Source organism: Ammodytes marinus, assembly GCF_949987685.1.
Source record: "Ammodytes marinus genome assembly, chromosome: 23".
In the NCBI taxonomy this organism is placed as follows: domain Eukaryota; kingdom Metazoa; phylum Chordata; class Actinopteri; order Uranoscopiformes; family Ammodytidae; genus Ammodytes; species Ammodytes marinus.
In genome coordinates, this window is record NC_137227.1 from 16,844,298 (window position 1) to 16,868,444 (window position 24,147).

The 24,147-nt window shown below is 40.9% G+C and overlaps 1 protein-coding gene across 3 annotated transcripts in view; it reads right to left on the reverse strand.

The window, feature by feature from the left end:
• The window catches only part of slc12a6 (solute carrier family 12 member 6), a 42,538-nt gene that overhangs the window by 17,593 nt on the left and 798 nt on the right, over positions 1-24,147 (reverse strand). For 2 of the 3 annotated variants that reach the window (XM_080052120.1, XM_080052119.1), the window contains exons 2-12: positions 20,452-21,254; positions 12,782-12,876; positions 11,015-11,143; positions 8,993-9,139; positions 7,757-7,811; positions 4,155-4,285; positions 3,395-3,636; positions 2,863-2,990; positions 2,058-2,243; positions 1,248-1,412; positions 647-745 (exon numbers count right to left, since the gene is read on the reverse strand). In XM_080052120.1, coding sequence (XP_079908246.1) covers positions 647-745; positions 1,248-1,412; positions 2,058-2,243; positions 2,863-2,990; positions 3,395-3,636; positions 4,155-4,285; positions 7,757-7,811; positions 8,993-9,139; positions 11,015-11,143; positions 12,782-12,876; positions 20,452-20,668 — 1,594 coding nt within the window. In that variant the 5' untranslated portion in view covers positions 20,669-21,254. The remainder of the gene's footprint in view (positions 1-646; positions 746-1,247; positions 1,413-2,057; positions 2,244-2,862; positions 2,991-3,394; positions 3,637-4,154; positions 4,286-7,756; positions 7,812-8,992; positions 9,140-11,014; positions 11,144-12,781; positions 12,877-20,451; positions 21,255-24,147) is intronic. The other variant, XM_080052121.1, reaches the window with a different exon arrangement.

Consider the following 24,147-nt stretch of genomic DNA (forward strand, 5'->3'; position numbering starts at 1 on the left):
GATCTGAACAGGGGCGCTCCGGTGGCGTAGTGGATAGAGCGTGTACCATATTGGCTCCGGCCTTCGTTGCAGTGGTCGCGGGTTCGAGTCCGACCCGTGGACCTTTACTGCAGGTCATCCCCCCTCTCTCTCTCTGTCTTCCCATTTCAACGCTGTACTGTCTAATAAAGCTTGAAAATGCCCAAAAAATATATTAAACTGATCTGAACAGCAACAGCTGAAGAGTATTTTACCTTGACACCTTGTTGCCGAGGTGCTGGATTTGTAGTAGGACGTTTTTTTTTTTTTTTTTTTACCACCAATTTTCTGAAAAACTGTTTTGTACTGTGTTACGATTTTAAACCCATTGGGACAAAAATGTGTTAACGGTGCTTTGAGTTTGTTTTATGTTTAATGCCGCCTTCAGGTGAACTGAAAAAAATATCGTACATCCCAGTTGTAGCAGTCGTTATTACGCAGAAAAACTTGAAGAAGAAGACTTAAGGTTTTCTTTTACAATATGCAATCTTAAGGATGCGTGATTAATTGTGCTCGCTTGTATTTCATGTGCTTGTGGTAACTTGTAAATTAGATATTTCCGAGCAGCACGTGAAGGCAGCATAAGAGTGATTTGATAGCGGTTCTTTAACACATCATGAAAGGATACAGACGATGGAAGTGGTGACGATGGCCAGAATGGTTCCCACGGGGATGGAACGCTGAGCATCTTTCAAATCACCCGACCGGTTGGAACCAGCCATGATCCCTGAGAAACAAAAGAAAATTATTTAAATAAATAGGACTATTATTATGAATATTAATAGAAATATACCTTATTGGCATTGCCTTAACACATTAGAAGGTGCACTGTGTAACTTTGGTTGTGTCAGAGAGGTGAACATTTTCAAAGGTATATTCTCAAAGACTTTAGATAGATAGATAGATAGATAGATAGATAGATAGATAGATAGATAGATAGATAGATAGATAGATAGATAGATAGATAGATAGATAGATAGATAGATAGATAGATAGATAGATAGATAGATAGATAGATAGATAGATAGATAGATAGATAGACAGACAGACAGACAGACAGACAGACAGACAGACAGACAGACAGACAGACAGACAGACAGACAGACAGACAGACAGACAGACAGACAGACAGACAGACAGACAGACAGACAGACAGACAGACAGACAGACAGACAGACAGACAGACAGACAGACAGACAGACAGACAGACAGACAGACAGAGTGCATACCTGTGACAGAGGGGAAGAAGATGCCGACCAACAGTGTAAACGAGGTGGTGATGTCAGCGAACACATACGGATGGTGATTGGACGCTGGGTGGTTGTCATGTGACGAGACGAGCGATCCCTTCTCCACCACTTCTCCTTTGCTGAGGTAGTTGGACCACAGGTTCTCTATGGGGAGGAGATTTAATATGTGCTCTTTAGTGACGTTATTTTAGACTTAACTGGTGGCATTAAGTTAAAATGACATCTTGCAGTTTCTGTAGGTTTTCAACAGGCTTCGAGACCATTATGAATGCAATTTAAGGCCTGTTTTTTTTTTAGCTATAACAATAAAATGTAGCATCTGACACAGAGTTTAGCTGTGAAAGACAAAAGATTAAGTCATTGGAGTAGTAAATAATTAATATCATAAGTTAGTTACAGGTTCTCTATGGGGAGATTTAACATGTGCTCTTTAGTGACGTTATGTTATGCAAGGCTAAAAAGGAAATGACTGGTGGTATTAAAGCAAGTTATCTATAATCTTGCAGGGCTTCTGAAGGCTTCAAGACCATTATGAATGCAATTTAAGGTGTGTGTAATTTTATTTTACGGCTTGTGTATTATTGATCCAGCAGGCCATATGGTGAAAAGTGTATTAGTTTGTCGTGAGGAAAAATTATTGCTGGTTTTCACACTTCTCTGGTTAATTGTGCGGGTAGAGTTTGGAAGAGTAATTGAGAATACAATCGGAAATGAAAGTAAATACCTGGGTAGTAAGTCTGACCCCCCCTCCGCCCCCTCCGCCCCCTATTTCATCTGAGACCCTCTTACCTGAGATGATGCCGCTGGCCATACCGGGGATTCCTTCGATCTCGGAGAAGTTGTTGTTGAGGAAGTATTCGTCACAGGAGGCGTTGAGTTCCGGAGCCTGGCAGAACTGTTTCCATAGAAACGTGGTGCTCTCCACCAGAGAGGGAGTGACGCTGGGGTCAAAGGTCGGCACCGCGGTGCTGTTTTCTGATTGGAGGAAATGCAGTTTGTCAAAAATAAAAAATAATAAAATCAAATGAACTATTCTTTAAAAAGGTATGTACTTTGTAGTTTCATAGGAGGGGGATTTGTTTACCTTTTTACATCATTTATTTCAAAACTACGCACTACTGCTCATCACAATTCAAAATTAGATGATTCAGTCCCTCTATACTTTAAAGGTGCACTATGTAGTTTCAGAGGAGGGGAATTTGTTTACCTTTGCAGAGCCTGGGGTTCATTTACAAAACATATTTACTCTACATGTAATTCTTAGTATTGAATAATTCTATCATGATAAATCGAAACAAAATTATTTTGAGGAACCTGGAACCAAGACTAGAACATTTTTGTAAACCAAACTGTGGGCCCTGCTGCTGTAAACAACAACAACAACAGTGAAACAGTAACTTTTCAGGAAGCTTTTCTAACTTCAAACAGTGTTCCAGGGATTACATATTTCCTGTGAGGAAAGTTTTGTTTATTCAGTTATGAGAATAAACCTTAGAAAATGTTCACTTCTCTAACACACCCAAAGTTACACAGTGCACCTTTAATAGCAATAAGCAACCAAGAAATATCACTCCAACCCTGCTCTGGCACCCACCATTAAACATAGTGAAGTTGGCGTCATCTCTCTCCCCTGGCTCACCCATCTGAATCAGGATGGTTTTCTCACATTGGCCTTCATCAATCCCGTGACCGTTGATAGTTCTATTGCCGAGCATACAAACACTGCGGAATGGAAGCCCATCAGTTAGTCAAAACCTTAAAGGAATACTTCACCCATGCGGAACCAGCATTCTATCATTATAAAATCGCTATTACAACATAATGAAGGAGGTTTTTCTTTCCTCAGTCTTCCCTTGGCCCAGCTGTCCTATTAATCCTAACCCTACATTTTACCCTGTTTGATGTCACACATGGGGAAAATGTAGGGTTAGACAGTGAGACCATAAAACACTCTTTCTGCCTTTTCTCAGGCTAAGATGAACTGTTTTCTAAATTTTTGGCACATTTATACTACACATTAGGATCTCAGAGTTCAATACACCTTCATATTTCCACCGGTAAAGTAGGTCTTAAAGTTAGTCAGTGTTGTATATTTTTTTTAAATACACAATCAACAGTACACTTACGGGAAATTTGGCGGTTTGAAAATAGATACCAGCGCTCCGATGTATATGGAAACTATGGAGACGATGACGCAGGCTAGGAAGATGGAGGCCAGTTTGTTGACGTATTTCACACCGACGAAAACCAGCAGCGACATGAGCAGGAGGCAGATGGAGCCGTAGACGCGCATGTTGTTCAGCATGGCGGCGCCTTCGCCTTCGGGAAGCTTCGACTCAAAGATGGCCGCCTTCGGTGCTATGTACATCTGGGAAGAAGGAGGGAGGGGAAAAACAATGGATAGATTTATATATAAAAATAAAAATAAATTGGAAAGTTTTATTGTTGGCGTAATAATTCAGTTTAAAATGATGTGCCCTAATAGAAGATGTTGATCATATTGCTTACTCCCAAATGACACACTGACATTACATTTTAAAATAAGAAAAACTATTTTAATGCTAAAAGGCAGGAAAATGCTAAGGAAGTATGCCTGCTAGATAAAATTCCACATCAAACCCCGCAGAAAGAGATAATCATTTCTTACTAAAACAGACATTATGTTGTTGAAAGGTAGAGTGGTTTAAAACACTCTCTCATCTTTCACAACAGCACTCAAAACACACCTTTTCACCCTTTGTTTGTTTTGTCTAGCTTTTTTTTTTCTTCTTTTTTTTTTCTTATGATTTAGCTGCTATCGTGAAGGGTCTTTGAGCACTGGTAAAAGCGCTATATAAATGTGATCTATTATTATTATTAACGATGATGACAAAAGCCATAACCCACCAGAAGGATCTCGATGGCTCCCAGGATGTACATGGCTCCGGCGAAGGTTGTCCCGAGGTAGAAACACAAACCGACAGCACCTCCGAACTCTGGACCGAGGGAACGACTGATCATGAAGTACGCACCGCCCGCTGGAAGAGAGAGAGAGACAGAGACAGAGAGAGAGAGGTGGAGGGGGAGAGAGAGAGAGAGAAAGAGAGAGAGAGAGAGAGAGAGAGACAGAGAGAGAGAGGGGGAGGGCGGGAGAGAGAGAGAAAGAGAGGGGGAGAGAGAGAGGGGGAGGGGGAGAGACAGAGACAGAGACAGAGAGAAAGAGAGGGGGAGAGAGAGAGACAGGGAGGGAGGGAGAGAGAGAGAGAGAGAGAGAGAGAGAGAGAGAGAGAGAGAGAGAGAGAGAGAGAGAGAGAGATAGATAGATAGATAGATAGATAGATAGATAGATAGATAGATAGATAGATAGATAGATAGATAGATAGATAGATAGATAGATAGATAGATAGATAGATAGATAGATAGATAGATAGATAGATAGATAGATAGATAGATAGATAGATAGATAGATAGATAGATAGATAGATAGATAGGGGCAGTTTGTACATCAGGTTGGGAAGAAGAGTGGAAGAATATGAAATGGGGAAATTTAAGGATTGATAAGAGAAGAAAAGAGAGAGAGAGAGAGAGACAGAGAGAGAGAGAGAGAGAGAGAGAGAGAGGGAGAGAGAGAGAGAGAGAGAGTGAGAGGGAGAGTGAGAGAGAGAGACAGAGAGAGAGAGACAGAGAGGGAGAGTGAGAGAGAGAGTGAGAGTGATGGATGTTAGTAACATTATGATGTTTGGAGGTAAAGAAAGAGAATACAAGCGGACAGTTGATGAGAGAAGTCATCCTATGCTTGAAGAAATAAGCATAATGTTCAACATGACGCATCGGAGTCAGAACACAGTCGAGATATTTGGTCAAATAATATCTGCAAATTACGCTCTGTAACCGTCTTATTGTTTGTCTCATTTTAGGTTAAAGGAATACTTCACCCATACGGAACCGGCGTTCTATCATTATAAAATCGCTATTATGATATAATGAATGAGGTTTTTCTTTCCCTCAGTCTTCCCTTGGCCCAGCTGTCCTGTTAATCCTAACCCTACATTTTTACTAGTGTGATATCACACGTGGTAAAATGTAGGGTGAGAAAGTGAGACCATAAAACACTCTTTCTGCATTTTCTCAGGCTAGGATGAACCGATTTCAAAAATGTTAACACATTTATACTACATAGGATCTCAGAGTTCAATACACCTTCATATTCCCACCGGTGAAGTGGGGCTTTAACGGTCTTGGTTGACCAAAACAAAGACACCAGACTAGTAACAAACACAGAAGAAATGGAAGACGCAGGCAGCAACAGGTTATTTAACAAATTTAGTTTTAGTATCGGTCTGTACACAAACCCAGGTGTGACATTGACACTAGTATATAAACACTCTAAGTGAAGTCAAACAAACAGGTGAGCCTAATTTGCTGATACAATTTGAAACAGAGCACATGGGGGAATCGTACAGTAAGAGAAACTACCGACTGTGAGATCAGATATCAGTGTTTGGTTTCTGAAACGCAACTCGTTAACAAAAAGGTATTTGTATATTTCTCTTTTCGTTAGAAAAACATAACAAAATTTATCTTAAAATAAAAAATTCAAATAAGCTTATGGGTGTGATGACATAGGTTTAAACATATGTTAGAGGTTAAATGAATAGGAGGGGGGAGGGGTGGGGGGCGCCCATAGAGGCTCAGTCCTCAGAAGCAGTAGACCACGGGTTAGAATCCAGCCCGTGGTCGTTCTCTGCATGTCATTCCCCTCTCTGACCCATTTCATCTCCGTCTCTCATAACTATCAATAAAAGCATAAAAGCAAGAAAATGCCCAAAAGAAAAATCTTTAAAAAATAAAAATAAAAAAGAAGGATAAATGAATAAAAATTGGAGTAAGGGAAGAATGCTACTGAATCGCAGTATGAAAAAAAAAAAAAAAAAAGAGAAAAAGATAATTCTAATTCAATGCGTCAAGTTGTATTTAGAAGCCAAACTCCGGTGATTACTCCGTTGCAATACAGTAAACTACATTCATAACAGTATTAACTGCCATCCGAGACTAGCTGGTGAGAGAAGCATGAGAGCTAGAAGCTGTTCAGTTGAGAAGAAGAAAGCGTGGAATGGAATGCCCGATGTTAGATTGATATTCTATGTTAACGAGGGTTTTCCATTCTACCTTCAATTATCAAAAATGTCACATGCGAGTGGAGATATGTCACACTGCTTTGACATTTGGGATATTCGTCTAGAGGCGTTTCAGTGAAAGGTAAAATATCCTGGGTTTTCTAAAAATGCGTGTGCAGACAGACAGGTAGAGGTAGAGAGAGGGAGAGACAGGACACACAGAAATAACACCAATTAGAAAAACATGTGTGCTGCTACGTCGCTATCGGACTATAGATAGAATTCAAAACAAAGTCTACAGCGGAAGTGGCCGTCTCCGTGGGGACCAATCAGAGCCCTGCGTTCAGACCAAACGTTTGTCCCTTATAGTGGAAGGCAGCTTCTGATTGGTTCATGTAGTCGTCAATCTAGCCTCCAGTGAGACCGGGCCCTCCCCATTTTCCGTCTGTTGAGGCTAAAACTATTAATCTACATTCTCCCTTTTCTTGATGTAGTTTAATTCTGTAGAGGCTGATCCATACCAAGTAATTGATACTTGAAAATCTGTCAATATATAATGGCCGGGCCAACATTCATTATCATAAATTTTAAACTACCTGACCTTATTTTTTTTATTTTTTTTTTAGCACATTAGTAGCCTAGAGGTTACCGCGGATCCCATAAATCCACAACATTGTCGGTTTGCCTCAAGCCGGGGACATTTGTTGCATTTCGCACCCCCCTGTCTTTTCCCCGCTTATTATCCGGCTATATAATAAAGGCAGGAAAATAACTAAATAATAAATGTTTTTAACCAGATTGTAACTGAAATATGCACGGATCAACAACAACAAAAAAATCACCAGCTAATGCTAGTAACGCTAGTAATTAACTGAATGAGGATTGGCTAAGCAAAGTAATGCTAGTAACGCTAGTAATGAACTGAATGAGGAGAGGCTAAGCAAAGTAATGCTAGTAACGCTAGTAATTAACTGAATGAGGAGAGGCTAAGCAAAGTAATGCTAGTAACGCTAGTAATGAACTGAATGAGGATAGGCTAAGCAAAGTAATGCTAGTAACGCTAGTAATGAACTGAATGAGGAGAGGCTAAGCAAAGTAATGCTAGTAACGCTAGTAATTAACTGAATGAGGATAGGCTAAGCAAAGTAATGCTAGTAACGCTAGTAATTAACTGAATGAGGATAGGCTAAGCAAAGTAATGCTAGTAACGCTAGTAATTAACTGAATGAGGAGAGGCTAAGCAAAGTATCATGATTGTATTACTATTCATTTTCTACTCATTTGCCTTCAATTTATTACTTTAAACCTCGTGTATGGAAAGGATGAAAGGATGAAAGAGAGAGAGATGGAGGGAAAGGATGAAAGAGAGAAGAGAGGAAGATGGAGGGATACCTGGCACGACTCCGTTAGTGGCGATTGCACTCATCGATATCGCCGTCAACATCGTCTGCAGAGACACAGAAATACGGAAGACAGATGTGAGTTCATTTTAGAGCTGCAACGATTAATCGACGAATCGATTATCAAAATAATCGCCAACTATTTTGATAATCGATTAATCGTTTTGAGTACTTTTTTAATGAAAAATTTCCAAATTCTCTGATTTCATCTTCTCAAATGTGAATATTTTCTTGTTTCTTTAATCCTATTATGACAGTAAACTGAAATATCTGTGTGTTTTGGAAATAACAATACATTTGAGGACGCCAACATGGGCTTTGGAAAATTTATCAACATTTTTCACAATTTTCTGACATTTTACGGACCAAAACACTAATCGATAAATAATCGATTAATCGAGAAAATAATCGACAGATTAATCGATTATCAAAATAATCGTTAGTTGCAGCCCTAGTTCATTTAACAGTAGTGTGATGTGCCTTTTTTTTTATTATTATTATTATTATTATTTTGATATTTTTTTTTTATATTTTTTTATGCTTTTATTGATAGTGTAGAGACAGAGTTGAAATGGGGCAGAGAGGGGAGTGACATGCAAAGAACGACCGCGGGCTGGAATCGAAGCCGGGTCCGCTGCTGGCCGAGGCCCATGGGGGGGGGACGCCTTACCAACTGAGCTAAGGGCGCCCATGATGTGCCTTTTTGATATTTGTAAATGTTGTTGGTTATAATAAAGAAGTCAATTCAGAAAAACTTTTGCTTCATCAATCCTTGTCTGCTAACATAGCTGGACACCGAATTAGGCAAGACGGGGCAAGAAAAGGCAACTTTATTTGTATAGCCCATTTCATACACACAGGCAACTCAATGTGCCTTACATAGTTACAACAAAGTAAACAGTTGAATAAAAAACTATTTAAAAAGGTGCTCCGAGAAATTTCAGTTTTTGTTCATTCTTGCGACCCCTTTGGAGAAAAGCGGTAGTGTTATTACTGTGCCAGCTGTTGTTCCTTGGTGAGCGTATACCCATGACAAAGGCATTAAGAAAAACTATATGAAAATAGTATTTTTTTGCACTGATGGTCTTGTTTGCTGTTACATGTAATTTATAAACATCCAAGGAAAAATTTGACTGTTTCAGAAATATTTTAAAGTTCCTTGTAGCACCTTTGAAAAGCTAAATTACATACATTATACTCATTAAAAAAAAATCTCTGAAACACTCACACAGCAGCAGCATATGAAGACGATACAGAGGGCTTGCAGCACGCCGGCCGACCCAACCACCCAGGTCAACCGCAGGAACAGGATCACACCGAAGATGTTCTGGAGACAAGGCAGGTACACGCCCATAAAGGTCCCCATCTGTGGAGACTGGGAGGCAGAGAGAGAGAGAGAGAGAGAGAGAGAGAGAGAGAGAGAGAGAGAGAGAGAGAGAGAGAGAGAGAGAGAGAGAGAGAGAGAGAGAGAGAGAGAGAGAGAGAGAGAGGGTTTAATTGATTATCAGCAACAAAGAACCAGAAATGTTCCTTTTTCTGTTAGGTAATCCATTACATTTAGTAGTTTTTTTCTTTCTTTTACTACTTTACACCATTTAGTAAGTATTTTAACCGTTCATAAATTTGTATTAGCATATGAGGAAGAAAGAGGAGAGAGAGAGAGGGCCCAACAAATTTAAGTTTAATTGATTGGTGAAGTCAAAACTAAAGAAATACCGGTTGGTTAACTGATTATTACAACAATAAAAGATCAACATTGGACCCATTTGTATCCAATTTTAATTACAAATTGGCGCTAAATCTTAGTCCACAGCTCCTAAACGTACGGCAGGAATCACTGCACTATATCCCCTAAAAAATGCACCAGACCTTCATTGACGCTTATACTGAACACACAGTAGCTACTGCCAGAATGGAGGATAAACTAATGTTTTGGTTTGGTGCAGATGTCTGTTTATGTGTGTTGTAAAAGAAAAAGCCAAAACATCTATAAATATATTGTGGAAAAATAACCTAATCTTTTGCCTGGCATCTGTTGGGAAGATTTGGCCAATCCAGTAAACGTGCCATGATTCAGAAGAGAAGGGATATGTGGTGAATGACCCTAAGCGACCCATAGCAACAGAGCTTCTTATCTCTTATGTCTTATCTCTTATCTAGGCCAGTCGGCTCCTTATCACAAAGGATTGTAGCTCAGGAAGATCAGGGGCAAATCCTTCTGTTCTTTCACGTTCAGAGGCTGAGTCAGGAGAGCAACAGGGGAAGATATAGTTCACTGTCAAAGCTAATAAAAGACTATCCCTGCGTTCCAATACCCATACTTCCCTTCTATTTAGTATGCCAGAAAAAGATTTAGGAAGTCCCAATACATCAATTGTAGTATGCTGAAAATACCTAGATGCCCCACTAACTCCGAGAGCATTTTGAAGTATTCGTCTTTATTCTTGACATTTCTTGACATAATGAAAATAAATCTTCCTTATCTGATTTGTTTATTCTCTCCTTTGGCCTTTAAACTCTTCTGTACTTTAGTATGTAGTGTAGTAAAAAGAAAGAGTATGTGATTTGGAACGCAGGGAGTGTTTCAAAGATAGATGATAAATGAAAGCGCTCATTTCTACAATGAATGGAATCCACTTGTATAGCCCTTTTCCCTGTTTTTTCAAAGCGCTTTACATTGTTTTGTACACATTCAACACATACACCGATAGCAGCAGCAGCTACCACGCAGGGTGCAAGCTAACTATCAGGAGCAATTTAGGGTTCAGTGTCTCTTTGCCCAGGGACACTTGGACATGTGGCGGGGAGACGAGGGATCGAACCACCGACCAGTGTAGCCAGATAAAGTGTATTTGGAATGATATGCTTGGGCGATGCTATGGACATCAGAGTGAGTGTTACAATAATAGCACAAAATTAATGAAATATTCAGGACAGGACAGTTTGCCAAATTTAAAACTTAGGAGTTGAAGATTGTTATATAATTGTTTTATTTCTATTCTTTTTTTCTTCACTTTTTTTAATGTGTATTCATTGCTTGATGCATTTTAATCTTGATGTATTCTGTGACCCTGTGAAGCACTTTGAGTGGCCTGAATTGTGTCTGAATTGTGCTATATAAATAAACTTGTCTTGCCTATAATAACACTGATGGTGACCCTGTGTTTTGATATGCGCTTGTATTTTTTATTGGACATCAAAAGTCCATTGTAGAAAGGTGACGTATGCAAACAGAGTCTGGTGTGTGTACCTTTCCGGCTTTCTTCTTCTCCCCGATGCTCTCGGCCTCCTCGTGCTCCTTGGCGCCCTGCGTCAGGTTGGTGTAGTTGGCGAGGCGATTGAGCAGAGACGACACTTTGGGCCGAGTGTCCATCTCCTCCTGTAGTGTGAGAGAGAGGGAGAGGGAGAGAGGGAGAGAGGGAGAGAGAGAGAGAGAGAGAGAGAGAGGGGGTGGCATTATAAAATATGCAATGTAGTGCTTTTCCTAATCTTTTTATTTATTTATATATATTTTAGCTGTTTTAACCTTTTTTATTGATAGTTGAAGAGCAGAGAGCAAATGGGGAAAGAGAGGGGGATGACATGCAGGACAGTTCCACGGGTCGGATTCAAATCACGCAGCAACCACTGGGATGAGGCCTGAGCTAATATGGTATGCGCTCTAACCACCACACCACGGGGCAGCCCACTTTTAGTAATTTTTTAATGTTTTATCATTTATTTGTTTCATTGAAGATGGAGTCAGTGATTCTAGAGAACGCTAGTTGACAAAATCAGTGAAAATCTCCTCACGATCCACTAGCCGTACTGTGTGTCAGCTGAAAAATAATCCAGTGTTAATACACAGCCTAGGCTCTGTAAACGGGTATATAAACAAAGGGTATGTAAAGAAAGGGGGACATCTTAGCTAGCAAAATACCAGTTTACATAGACCAGGCTGAGTATAAACACCAGATTTTTTTTTTCAGCGCACACATAGTGCAGAAAGGTAGCGGATCGTGAGGAGATATTCACTGATTTTGACAAGCATTCTCCAGAATCGCTGACCCCACTACAAAAGTTTCTGTTTTGTACATTGTCCCTGTGTGAGAAGTGATAAATAGGGTGGAAGGAGATTAATATAGAGATGGACGGTGGGCTAAGGAATGCAGAGAAGAGAGAGGGATGAAATATACAACAGAAAAATGAGAAAGAGCAAGTAAGAAAATACAAGGAAGGACACACACACACACACACACACACACACACACACACACACACACACACACACACACACACACACACACACACACACACACACACACACACACACACACACACACACACACACACACGGAGGAAACAATGGGAGTGAAGCAAACAAACGGTGACAAGCTCAGAGAAAAGCAGCGGAAAAACCCAGAACAAACGGGGGATTGAGGAGAGAAAGAAGGACTTCACAAGCTATTAATACTGAAATTATCTACACCCACAAGCCATATGCCGGTTTATTTATGACTCTAATTTAGCAGACAATTTGGCAAAGATAAAGCCACTCTCTGTATGCTTCTGTTTTTATCCATGTACTGTGTTACTAAGACAGGAACAGCAGCAAATACATAAAAGGGATTTCTAATTGTGTAACCAATTAAAGTATAAAAGGGAACAGGCATCGGTGTTTCCCCTAGGACTGAGACATAGCAGTGGGGCTATCGTTGGCGCTTGTCATTTCAACACCTATAACTGTATGAAAACCGTAACACAAGTGTGTTGGCATTTTCGAGCTTTATCAGATCGTACAGAGTTGAAATGGGGAGACAGAGAGAGAGAGGGGGGGGGGGATGACCTGCAGCAAAGGTCCACGGGTCGGATTTGAACCCGCGACCACTGCAACGAAGGCTGGAGCCAATATGGTACGCGCTCTATCCACTACGCCACCGGAGCGCCCCAAGTGTCTTTATTTTGAGCCCTGCTACTGAATGAATGTAGGGGAAACACTGTGTATAGTATGATGATTATAATGATTTGTGTTTCAAACCTCGAATAAGGCCAAGTTCCTGTCGTAGAAGTCATCGTCGTCGACACCGTGAGTGTTGTTGATGTAAACGCTGGAGATCTTGGAGTTTCCATCACCTGGACACAGAGACGGATATGATTAAAGGAATACGTCACCCATACGGTACCAGCGTTCTATCATTATAAAATCGCTATTATAATATAATGAATGAGGTTTTTCTTCCCTCAGTCTTCCCTCAGTCTTCCCTTGGCCCAGCTGTCCTGTTAATCCTAACCCTACATTTGTACTAGATGTCAAACTACTAAAATGTAGGGTTGGACAGTGAGACCATAAAACACTCTTTCTGCCTTTTCTCAGGCTAGGATGAACCGATTTCAAAAATGTTTGCAAATTGATACTACATAGGATTTCAGAGTTCAATACACCTTCATATTTCCCACCGGTGAAGTAGGTCTTTAATAATAGGAACAAGGAAGGCACATGGCAGCGTGCCCCCACTCCTATGTAGATATAAAACTAATACGCTCATTAAAAGTAATTTAAAAAATGTTTATTTTCAACTTAAAACACACTTATGAATATTTGATTCCATTTCTGCCAAGTCTGTTCGGAAAAATGGCAACCCACCGTATTTACTCACTGCACCTTTAAAGCAATGTGTTTATGCACACCTGACTCTCCTTTTTAACCTTTCCCCATAGTCATCAGAGCTTGGGAGGGGTTCGGTGATACTCAGATTTCCTCAAACTTTGTATTACACACACACACACACACACACACACACACACACACACACACACACACACACACACACACACACACACACACACACACACACACACACACACACACACACACACACACACACACACACACACACACACACACACACACACACACACACACACACACACACACACACACACAGCATGTGGCAGGTTCCGTTCCGCCTCAGTCAGCACGCACCACTGCATCAGCAGAACCTGAGTCAGCAACTTCACTTCCCTCTTCTCACGCACGCTAGGCAGCAGACGGACGTTTGCGATCATCGCAATGTCACATATAGCAGCCGGGGGAAACGTCTATATGGTGGGCTTGAGACAGATGGTCAACACAGGTCTTTTTGTCAAAATAAATAAATTATAAATGGGTTTTCTGTTTGATAAGTGAACTGGAATTTATAACTGTTTATTGAATTGCATTACACATCTCTCTACAGATTCATCAGACTATTAAAAAGGGAAAATTAATATCCTGCAATCGTGTGTTGAAAATACTAATTAGATCATTTATTTCAAATACATGATCCAATCAGCCATTTAGCAGAAACACCTTCCTGTCTGGATTTCACATTAGTTGAGGGGTTTGAGTGCCATGGTTTATATGTCGAGTCACTTGAAGAAAGACAAAGAAATGCTATTACCGTAAAAATACATCATTTTCTTTCATTCTGTGTTTTTTTCTTTTCTCTTGACAACAACAAAACAATAATAAGAAAAGAAAAGTTGAATTAAAATAAATTAAAAAATATATACATTTTGTGTTTTATATACTTGATACTTTCATCTTAAGGCCTTTAAAAATCCCTTTAAATAAGTTGAACGGCTCCTAGCCTGTGATAAAGGGGCATAAGTAAACTTTTTCTCACAAAATGTAAGGGTCATACTATAAGCCAAAAGTGTTAGAAACCTCTGACACCGATGGCTTTTTTTCTGGCCTGTAAACCTGTCTGACAACATAGCTACTCACTATCTCTGTATCTCACCAGCAAACGATAAAAACACAAAAAGTCAATAGCCGCACAAAGAAAAAATACCAGCATTTGGCTGGTGGGTGGCGACTTCCCATCCCGTTCCCACTCCTTCGTTTGGACAAAGATAACGAGTGTGAAACTGACTCCAACTTGCCGGTTGGGACACACACACACACACACACACACACACACACACACACACATAGACACACACACACACACACACACACACACACACACACATAGACACACACACACAAGCTGGCGTTTGTGTGAAAATATTAAATCACCAAGATCATAACTGTTCTGGCCTTTTACTCGATTGTTCTTCAAAAAAATGTTGACTGGCCGTCGCCGATCCTAAACAGCATATTCCCTGGAAACTCTGTCAAAATTATGAATCAATGCTTCAATTGAATTACAGCATTCTTTGGACACTAGAAAACAAACAAAAAAAGGTTTTACACACACACACACACACACACACACGCACGCACGCAAACACACACAGGCGTGGGAACTGTCCGTGGTATGATCAACATCTAACCTGTTGAGCCAGAAAGATGACCGCAGCACTTGATGAATGATGCAAACCGCTAACACAGACACAATGCAATAGTAACAGCACTGTTTGTGTTATGTGCTTATTCTATGTGAAGCTATAGTGGCAGCCCAAGCATTAAAAAACAATCAAGGGTAGGTTTTAGACTGCTTTGCTTGTTGAATTAATATATTTGGTGTTTGACTGACAAAACAAGTCAGCTGAAGAAGATTCTTTGGACGTTGTGATGGACTCTTTTTGAAATTTTTCCACCAATTTCAATATTTGAAAAAGTGACCAACAGATCGATTGATAAAGAAAAGAATAATTTGTTGCAGACAGTCCTAACTGGACACAAAACAAATGATTTAATATTACTAACAGCAATCCAGAGTCATCAACATCTGTAACTACTTCAGCTGTTAACCGCAGCATTCACACCAAACTTAAATGCAGCTGCTTGTTTATGTGTGTTTTCCCCGAGAGAAATCCTCCACCTGAGATTGCCACACCTGAATATGATAGCGCCTGTGTGTGTGTGTTTATGTGTGTGTGTGTGTGTGTGTGTGTGTCTGTCTGTGTGTCTGTGTGTCTGTGTGTCTGTGTGTTTCTTTGAGAGCAACGAGTGAAGCACGAAAGCTTCTTGAGCCAGCTGCGTCTCTGTCTGTGTGTGTGTGTGTGTGTGTGTGTGTGTGTGTGTGTGTGTGTGTGTGTGTGTGTGTGTGTGTGTGTGTGTGTGTGTGCGTGTGTGTGTACTGCAGGGCTGTAAACACGTCAAATTGAATGCTCAAATCTTTATTGATGTTTTAAAAAAAAAAAAAATAAGAATGGATCACAGTGTCCCTGACCTTTCTGAAAATAACCCTCCACTCCTGCAGCCCCCCTGAGTCTTCCAGCCTCCTGACTCACTCACTTCACTATTTTCTTCTTGTCAACGTCCTGTTTTTTTTTCTTCTATTTCGGTTGTTGCCGTGCGTGCGTACAGCTGTGTGTGTGTTTATTCCTCTGTATAAATGGGCTTCCCGCTTCGACACACACACACACACACACACACACACACACACACACACACACACACACACACACACACACACACACACACACACACACACGCACACGCACACGCACACACACACGCACACCCCCAAATCGAAACTCAATCCGATTAACCGGCTCCATTTCTATTTATGGAGGCTTATCAAACAACGTGGGGCGTCCTGCTCACTACGATGCAACCTCTTAAGTGGATAAACAGGGTTAATGCTGTTTTGCATCTATCCACAGTTATAAACCCCATGGTGCGCCCGTGAATCAGCACAGCTATTCTTAACACACATTTCCGAAAGTGAGTTACTGCACGCGTCGCCACCTGACAACTGCACCGGCACACAGCAGTCGGAAGAAAACATTCAGTATTTAAAGGTGCAGTGAGCGGTTTCTGGAGAATGCATGTTGACAAAATCTGGTATTAATACACACAACCTACGCTCTGTAAAGGGTATGTAAAAAAAAGGGGGCCCACCGTAGATAGCAACATGCTCGTCCACAGAGCCTAGGCTGTGTATTAAGACCAGCATGTCAGAAGAAAACATTCATGAATTAAAGGTACAGTGAGTGGTTCAGGAGAATGCTTGTTGATAAAATCACTTCTTGTCAAAATCGGTGAATATTTTCTCACGATCCACAACCTGTGTACACGCTGATAAAAAAAGCTAGTGTTAACACACAGCCTAGGCTCTGTAAACTGCTATTTACAAAGGATATGTCATCAAAGGGGACCCACTGTAGCTTGCAACATGCTCGTTTACAGAGCCTAGGCTGTGTATTAAGACACAATTTCAATCAATATCCTTTATTTAACCAGGTAAAATTCATTGAGATTAAAATCTTTTTTTCAAGAATGACCTGGCCAAGAAGGCAGCACCATGATACAATAAGAACAATCAACCACAATTCTCATACACCACATTCAACGTCAAGTAAAGTACAATACAAGATCAGGGACAAGACTATATGAAGATTGAAATGAGTACAGTTAAAAATTAAATAAATAAACTCTGCTTTGAAACTTTGTTTTCAGCACACACACAGTACGGACAGGTAGTGGATCATGAGGAGATATTCACTGATGATTGACTGATGTTTCGACAACAAGCGTTCTCCAGAATCGCAGACTGCACCTTTAATGTCACGCTGGACTCTGGACATCAGCACCTGTTAGAGCCGGGTGGCTGTGAAAAGGTTTTTGTGCTGAAGAAGTGAATCTATTCCTGGCTGATGAGAGGAGAGGGGGAAGTGGAAGCTACACAATGGGCTGACGTTACAGTCCTCTGATTGTTCTCTCTGTCTGCGGTGACTGAGCAGCTTCAACTGTTGCTCATTGTGCTGCAAACGCACTAAGGGAGCGGCCAAGAGTCAAGTCCACACTTAAAGCCTCTGGAAAGGACACCTGGCCTAAAATAGTTGAAATTAATATATGATAATAAAGTTGGTTGTCTCAATAAGCTTTTTAAAAATATATTATTGAAATTAAATGTTTAAAAAAATAACTGCTTTTTACAGTCTAGACCGTTTGACAGGGCTGTGTGGGCGTGGCCGTATCAAACGGTCTCCGAGGCAACATTCATTGTTTTTATACAACGTTCGGGCAGAGATCGGCCGTGATTGTTTCAAAATACTGATTGTGTCATGAGAACCAGAGCATATAACCCGCCTCATCTAGACCGAATTTCTGTCAAGTTTATCAAACTTAAATGACAATATCTTTCATTTGGATTGATACTTATGCCTAACTATTTAACTGTGTTTTTTTCTGTTTGAAATGTAGCATTAGTTTGGATAAGCTAGTTCTGCTTGACTACCAGACACAAGAACACAGATAGGCAGCATTTAGAGCCTGTGTACTATAACAGCGTGCTTCCTGTATTTAAAGCATAACTTACTGATTTTACAGCACATTCTTGTGTTAAAACTGTAACTACCGAACAGCTCTGTTTACATATAAATCAATTAAACGCCATTTTACAAATGAACACGGTTGAAGCTCCAACTGGCAGCAAGAGGCCAATGTCTGAAGCTCTGGAAAGGCCTTAAATGACGTGAGGTAACGTAGTGAAATGGCAGAGTACATACATGCGTGTGGGGTGTGTTCTGTGATATCTTAAACCAGACAGAAGATGCCTGAGACTGTTTATAGTCCAGCAGCGTGACCCCTGTAGGTCAGGGACTGTGGAGCGGCCTGCAGACAACAACCACACTACTGCAGCTTCACACGCACATCTCTGTCAGTCTGTCTCTCTCTCTGTGTGTGTCTGTGTCTCTCTCTGTGTGTGTCTCTCTGTCTCTCCGTGTGTCTCTCTCTCTCTGTGTCGCTCTCTCTGTGTCTCTCTCTCTCTGTGTCTCTTTCTCTGTGTGTCTCTCCCTCTCTCTCTGTGTGTCTCTCTCTCTCTCTGTGTCTCTCTCTGTGTGTGTCTCTCTCTCTCTCTCTCTCTCTCTGCGTCTCTCTCTGTGTTTCTCTCTCTCTCTCTCTCTGTGTGTCTCTCTCTCTCTCTATCTCTCTTTCTGTGTCTATGTGTGTGTGTCTCTGTCTGTCTGTCTGTCTCTCTCTCTCTCTCTCTGAATTCAGTCCGTTTGCTCAAGGCTACAATAGTGGAGCAGATAAGTGCTACTATCTTTCAATCTGTGATACAAGCGTGAAAAGTGGCATGAGCAGTCTCCTCTCCATGGGTCACTTGACAAGAAAATTGTCCGAGACAATGAAAAAAAAAAATGAAAAAAAATTTAATGAAAAAACCCATCAATACATTTCAATGAGACATTTTCAAATTCACAATTTCAAATGTCTCGGACAATTTTCTTGTCAAGTGTTCCCATGGAGACTCATGCTCATGCCAATTTTCACGCTTGTATCAGCAACTGAAAGATTTTGACGAAAATAAGCACTTAGCCGCTCTCCTACAAGATAAGTCCTTAGTTGCGTTCCGAATCTCATACTCTTTCTTTTTTCTATTCTACATACTACATCCGACGATAAAAAGAATCTAGTTAGGATGCAGTAGGCATACTATTGGGACATACTTTTCTCTCTTATTTCATCATAACATTGCGCCTTGATCTTGCCTCTTGCTTTTATATCCGTCGCATCCCTGTTTGTTTTCATATGGAGGCTTCGTCGATGTTACGTCACTTCACGTGCGCACTGGATTGTAGGTCAGAATCGCCCAAATAGGATGCAGTTTTCAACACTAACAATCTTGGCCGCATGAAGTAGGACATCCGGGTACTTCTAACCATCCTAAATCTGGCCACAAGAATCGGGACATCCTAAATCTTTTTTCCACATACTATATAGTAGAAAGTATGCGATTCGGAACGCAACCCTTTTGTCTTTTATTATGTTAATAATAATAATAATAATAATAAATTTTATTTATAATGCACTTTATATTCAAGAATCTCAAAGTGCTTAAAAAGGGGGGAACCTCAAAGAAAGTTTAGCCAAATGCTCTTTTAAAGAGATGAGTTTTGAGGTTCCGTTTAAAAAGAGCTGTAGTCTGTGGGGCCCTCAGTTGGTCAGGGAGAGCGTTCCATAGTCTAGGGGCTGCAGCAGAAAAGGCCCGATCACCCATGGTGCACAGCTTTGTATGTCGGGTTTGGAGGGTGTGAGTGGATCCTGAACGGAGTGTACGTGAGGTTGTCGGGGGGGTGAGGAGTTCCTGAAGGTAAAGGGGGGCATGTCCGTGAAGGACCGTTAAGCACCTTCTTCTAACCCTGGTCTTTCAGGTATGTGTGTGACATCATGACACGCTTTCACTCTGAGCCAGTGAGGAGTGGCCAGGCTCAAACGTATGGTTTTAACAATAGATTCTCTGTTGCAATCTAAACAGTGAGGAAACTAGGTGTGTGATATGCACCTGGGGTCAGTCCTTCTGTAAACAAACACAAAACCCAGGAAAATGGACAGCGATTTAGCTCCTTTTTTCGGATCCCTTCAGAAGAAGAAAAACAATCGAAATACCGTGATACCATGAAACTGTGGTACTTTTTCTTGAGGTTATCATACCGCCAGAATATCAAACCAGCCCATTCCTAAACACCACAGTTTGGGCGACTGTGGCTCAGGTGGTAGAGCCGGTCTGCCAATGATCGAAGGGTTGGCGGTTCAAATCCCCACCCTGCAACTTGTGTCATGGTTGTTGTGTACTATGGAAAGACACTTCACCCACCTTGCCTCGTGTGAATGTCGATAGTTAGCCTGCTATCTGTGTATGAATGTGTGTGTGAATGGTAACGTGTAAATGGGAACAGGTCTCCCTTGACAAAGAGTCTCCGGTCTCAATGGGATTTACCTGTATAAATGAAGGTTAAAGAAAAGTTGTGGATTTGTGTGTTCCTCACCTTGATCCAGGGTGCTGTTTTCGGGTGAGTCTCCGTCCCCTGCCCCTCCCGCCTGCCCCCCCGAGGCCTCGCTGAGCGGGTCGCTGCGGGTCACGCTCTCCCTGGAGCCGAAGCGGACGCGGGCGCCGGACCGCGAGCTGATGTCCGGAGACGTGTCGGACAGTCCCGGCAGATCCTCCGCCTTAGTGGGCGTTACTGTGAAGCGCACTGAAGCCATGGCAACGCACTTTGGGGAAAAGAAGAAGTGTAGGGGAAAGGGAAGGGGGGTTTACGTGATGGGTTGGGGACTAGCTTGCGGGGGCTGTCCTGAGCTAAGCTAAGCTAGGCTAGGCTAGGCTATCTCCCAGGTGATACAGAGGTTACGGCGGCCTCTACAGTTTGTCCTTTTGCTGCTGTGATTCTCCATTAGAGCAAAGAGGTCGACTGCCACCTGGCATGTGAAAAGAGAAAATCCTATTTCTTTCTGTCAAAAACTCCCTTCTGATTCTGTGTGAAATCTAGTGGATTTTTTTTGACAAAGAAGAACAAATTCCTTCGCTATAAGTGTGTGAATGTGTAGCGTAGGAGTTCCAAGCACCTATCAGAGGTCAAGTACACACACACACAGACACCTGCACAAAGAGCTGAGGATGTCTTTTTCAAGCTAAATCACTGCACTGAAAAAGTGTTTCTGTATCCTCTCTACCTACACTATCTCTTGATTTCCCATGAATGAAGAATATGGCTTAGGGGGATAGCAGTCCACACATTTGCTATTTCCCAAGTAAAAATGTGTCTGGCAAGCACATTAAAATCTCTTTCCACTGATAGCACCCATCATAGGCAGGACGAGGGAGGGAGGAGGGAGGGAGGGAGGGAGGGAGGGAGGGAGGGAAGGAGGGAGGGGAGTGATTGGAAAAGAGAGAAAAACAAAATTGGAAAAAATTAGTTTATACAGCAAAAACTGGCCTAAACATTTTATTGAAAAGAACACAGTGTCTTAAAATGTAATAGTCGTGAATTAAAATGTAGAAATGCAGCAATGTTATTCATTTAACTGTCTACGTATCTACTGGAAAAGTGTCACCAGATCTATGAGATCTTGTGGTAGCCATGCAGTAGTTCTCGAGCAGTAGATTGTGTAGATTGTTTACTTTTAAAAGATAACTAGACAGTTTTACGATGCTCGCTCTAGTCAGTGGTGCGATAAAAATAAATCCATGCGCAATAGAAAACTGGAAAAAGGAGCGTTGTAACTCCAGTGGGTAAAAGGTTTGGCTCTGTAGGTTGAACCCTGTGCTCTAAAATCAACAAATGCAGGATTCAACATGCTTTTCCTATAGGATACAAATTACTCACTTCAACCGCCAATGTTATAATGCCCATTTCAGCCAGTTAAAAAAAAGAGAGAGGCAAAATTATGATTAAAAAAAGTCCAAATCATTTAGATAAAAAGTCCAAATTATCAGATTATTTCAAACTATTTTTTATATAATTCTGACTTGATTGATTGATTGATTCAATTTTATTTCAGACATATCAAAAAAAGAAAAATTAAAAGCATGAAAATACAATAAAAAAATATGTTCAAATGATTTCACAAATAAAAATAAACAAAAAATAAATAAATAACATATTGAATTGATATGCCTGAAAAGGAGTAGGAAGAAGTATAAACTTATTTGATCCTACCCCTTTTCCACAGCTCAATAACTTTATAATAATTTTTTATATATTTTTTTTTGACTTACATAGGGATATTTTGATTATCAATGCAAAGCGTTTAACCTAATTTAATTGTTTTAGTGGCGGAAACAGGCTAACATACTGTACACTGTTAATTGAGAATCATTGAATTAATTTTTTTACCAAATATTCACTGATTCTTCATTGTCTCTTTACACACTCAATGGGACACGAAGTACGGCATGTTTTTACAATGAGTAACAGGCTGAACTAAGTCAAGCTAATTTTTGACAATGGTGGCAACATCCTTCTACGACGTCATGACATAACTATGAACACAACACACACACACACACACACACACACACAGGGTTCAAAGTCGACTACACGCTTCACTACCTCACTCGTCTTGGGGGGGGGGGGGGGGAAAAGTGACAAGAGACAGGTGGATAGTGCTGAATTGTTGTCTAAGCTCAGAGTTCATAATTTAATTATTAAAAGGAGAGCGGTTCCAACCGGTTGTGCCAGTATTCTCTCTCTCTCTCTCTCTCTCTCTCTCTCTCTCTCTCTCTCTCTCTCTCTCTCTCTCTCTCTCTCTCTCTCTCTCTCTCTCTCTCTCTCTCTCTCTCTCTCTCTCTCTCTCTCTCTCTCTCTCTCTCTCTCTCTCTCTCTCTCTCTCTCTCTCTCTCTCTCTCTCTCTCTCTCTCTCTCTCTCTCTCTCTCTCTCTCTCTCTCTCTCTCTCTCTCTCTCTCTCTCTCTCTCTCTCTCTCTCTCTCTCTCTGCATGCAGGGACACGGCACATTTGCCTAGTATGTATGTGGTAATGCCGTTTGTGCCTCTCACACGCTTTTCTCTGTCCACGATGAAAAGATGAAAGAGGAAGGAGACAGCACAGAGAAACAAATACAGACCACGATAAGAGAGCTACCATATCCGTCTGTCTTGTTCGACTAGAAAAGCATCTCTCTTTCCTCGGGAAGATAGGGGGACAGAGATTTTTGATGCAAATGTACGACTGTGAGGCCGCCTATCCCATTTTGGGAAACACGCCAGCGAGAATATTTGGTCTAGAGTCTAGACAAAGAATAACATGTTTATTACCTACAGGCGAATTCTTCAATACAACAATAACAAGTCTTTAAACAAGGTGGAGTCAGTGATTCTGGAGAATGCTTGTTGTCAAAAGCACTTTTTGTCACTTGAATAGGCTACATACCTCTATATATTGCTGTATAACTGATAAATGCCTTATGATATATGGCAGACTAGAGCACAGAATCAGTAAATTATGATGTGTGTTCACTTCTTCAATTACCAATATATATATTATATATTATAATATATTATATATATCAATAAAATCGAGCTCAAGCAATTTACATGACTTGCTATCCAAATATCTACACGTGGTTCAAAACAATACCTCTTCCATTGCTTAAAGGCTCTATTAATGAAGTAGGTATACATTATTTATATGTATTCTCTTCGGTTTTATCATCAGTAAATCGTTCTGATGTCATTTCCTATTAAAAAAAAGGTGCAGTCAGCGATTCTGGAGAACGCTTGTTGTCAAAATCTATTTAGTCAAAATCAGTGAATATCTCCTCACGATCTATCTACTACCTGTCCATACTGTGTGCGTCGTCTGTCCACTGAAAAAAAGATCAAGTGTTAATACACAGCCTACGCTCCGTAAACTGGTATGTAAACAAAGGGTTTTGAAAACAAAGGGCGCCCAGCATAGCTAGCAACATGCCCGTTTACAGAGCCTATGCTGTGTACAGTAGCCTATTTTCCAAGTGTACACACAGTAGCCTATTGATAGGGGACGGATCGTCAGGGGATATTCACTGATTTTGACAAAAAGTGATTTTGACAACAAGTGTTCTCTAGCATCGCTGACTCCACCGTTAAAGGGAAGTTACGCTAAAATTGCTGCTGCCATTACATTACAATTAATGAATAAAAGTATTGAGACAAACATAAGGATGTAAACCCCGTCCTATTATCTTACCTAGCTGCCAGTGTCT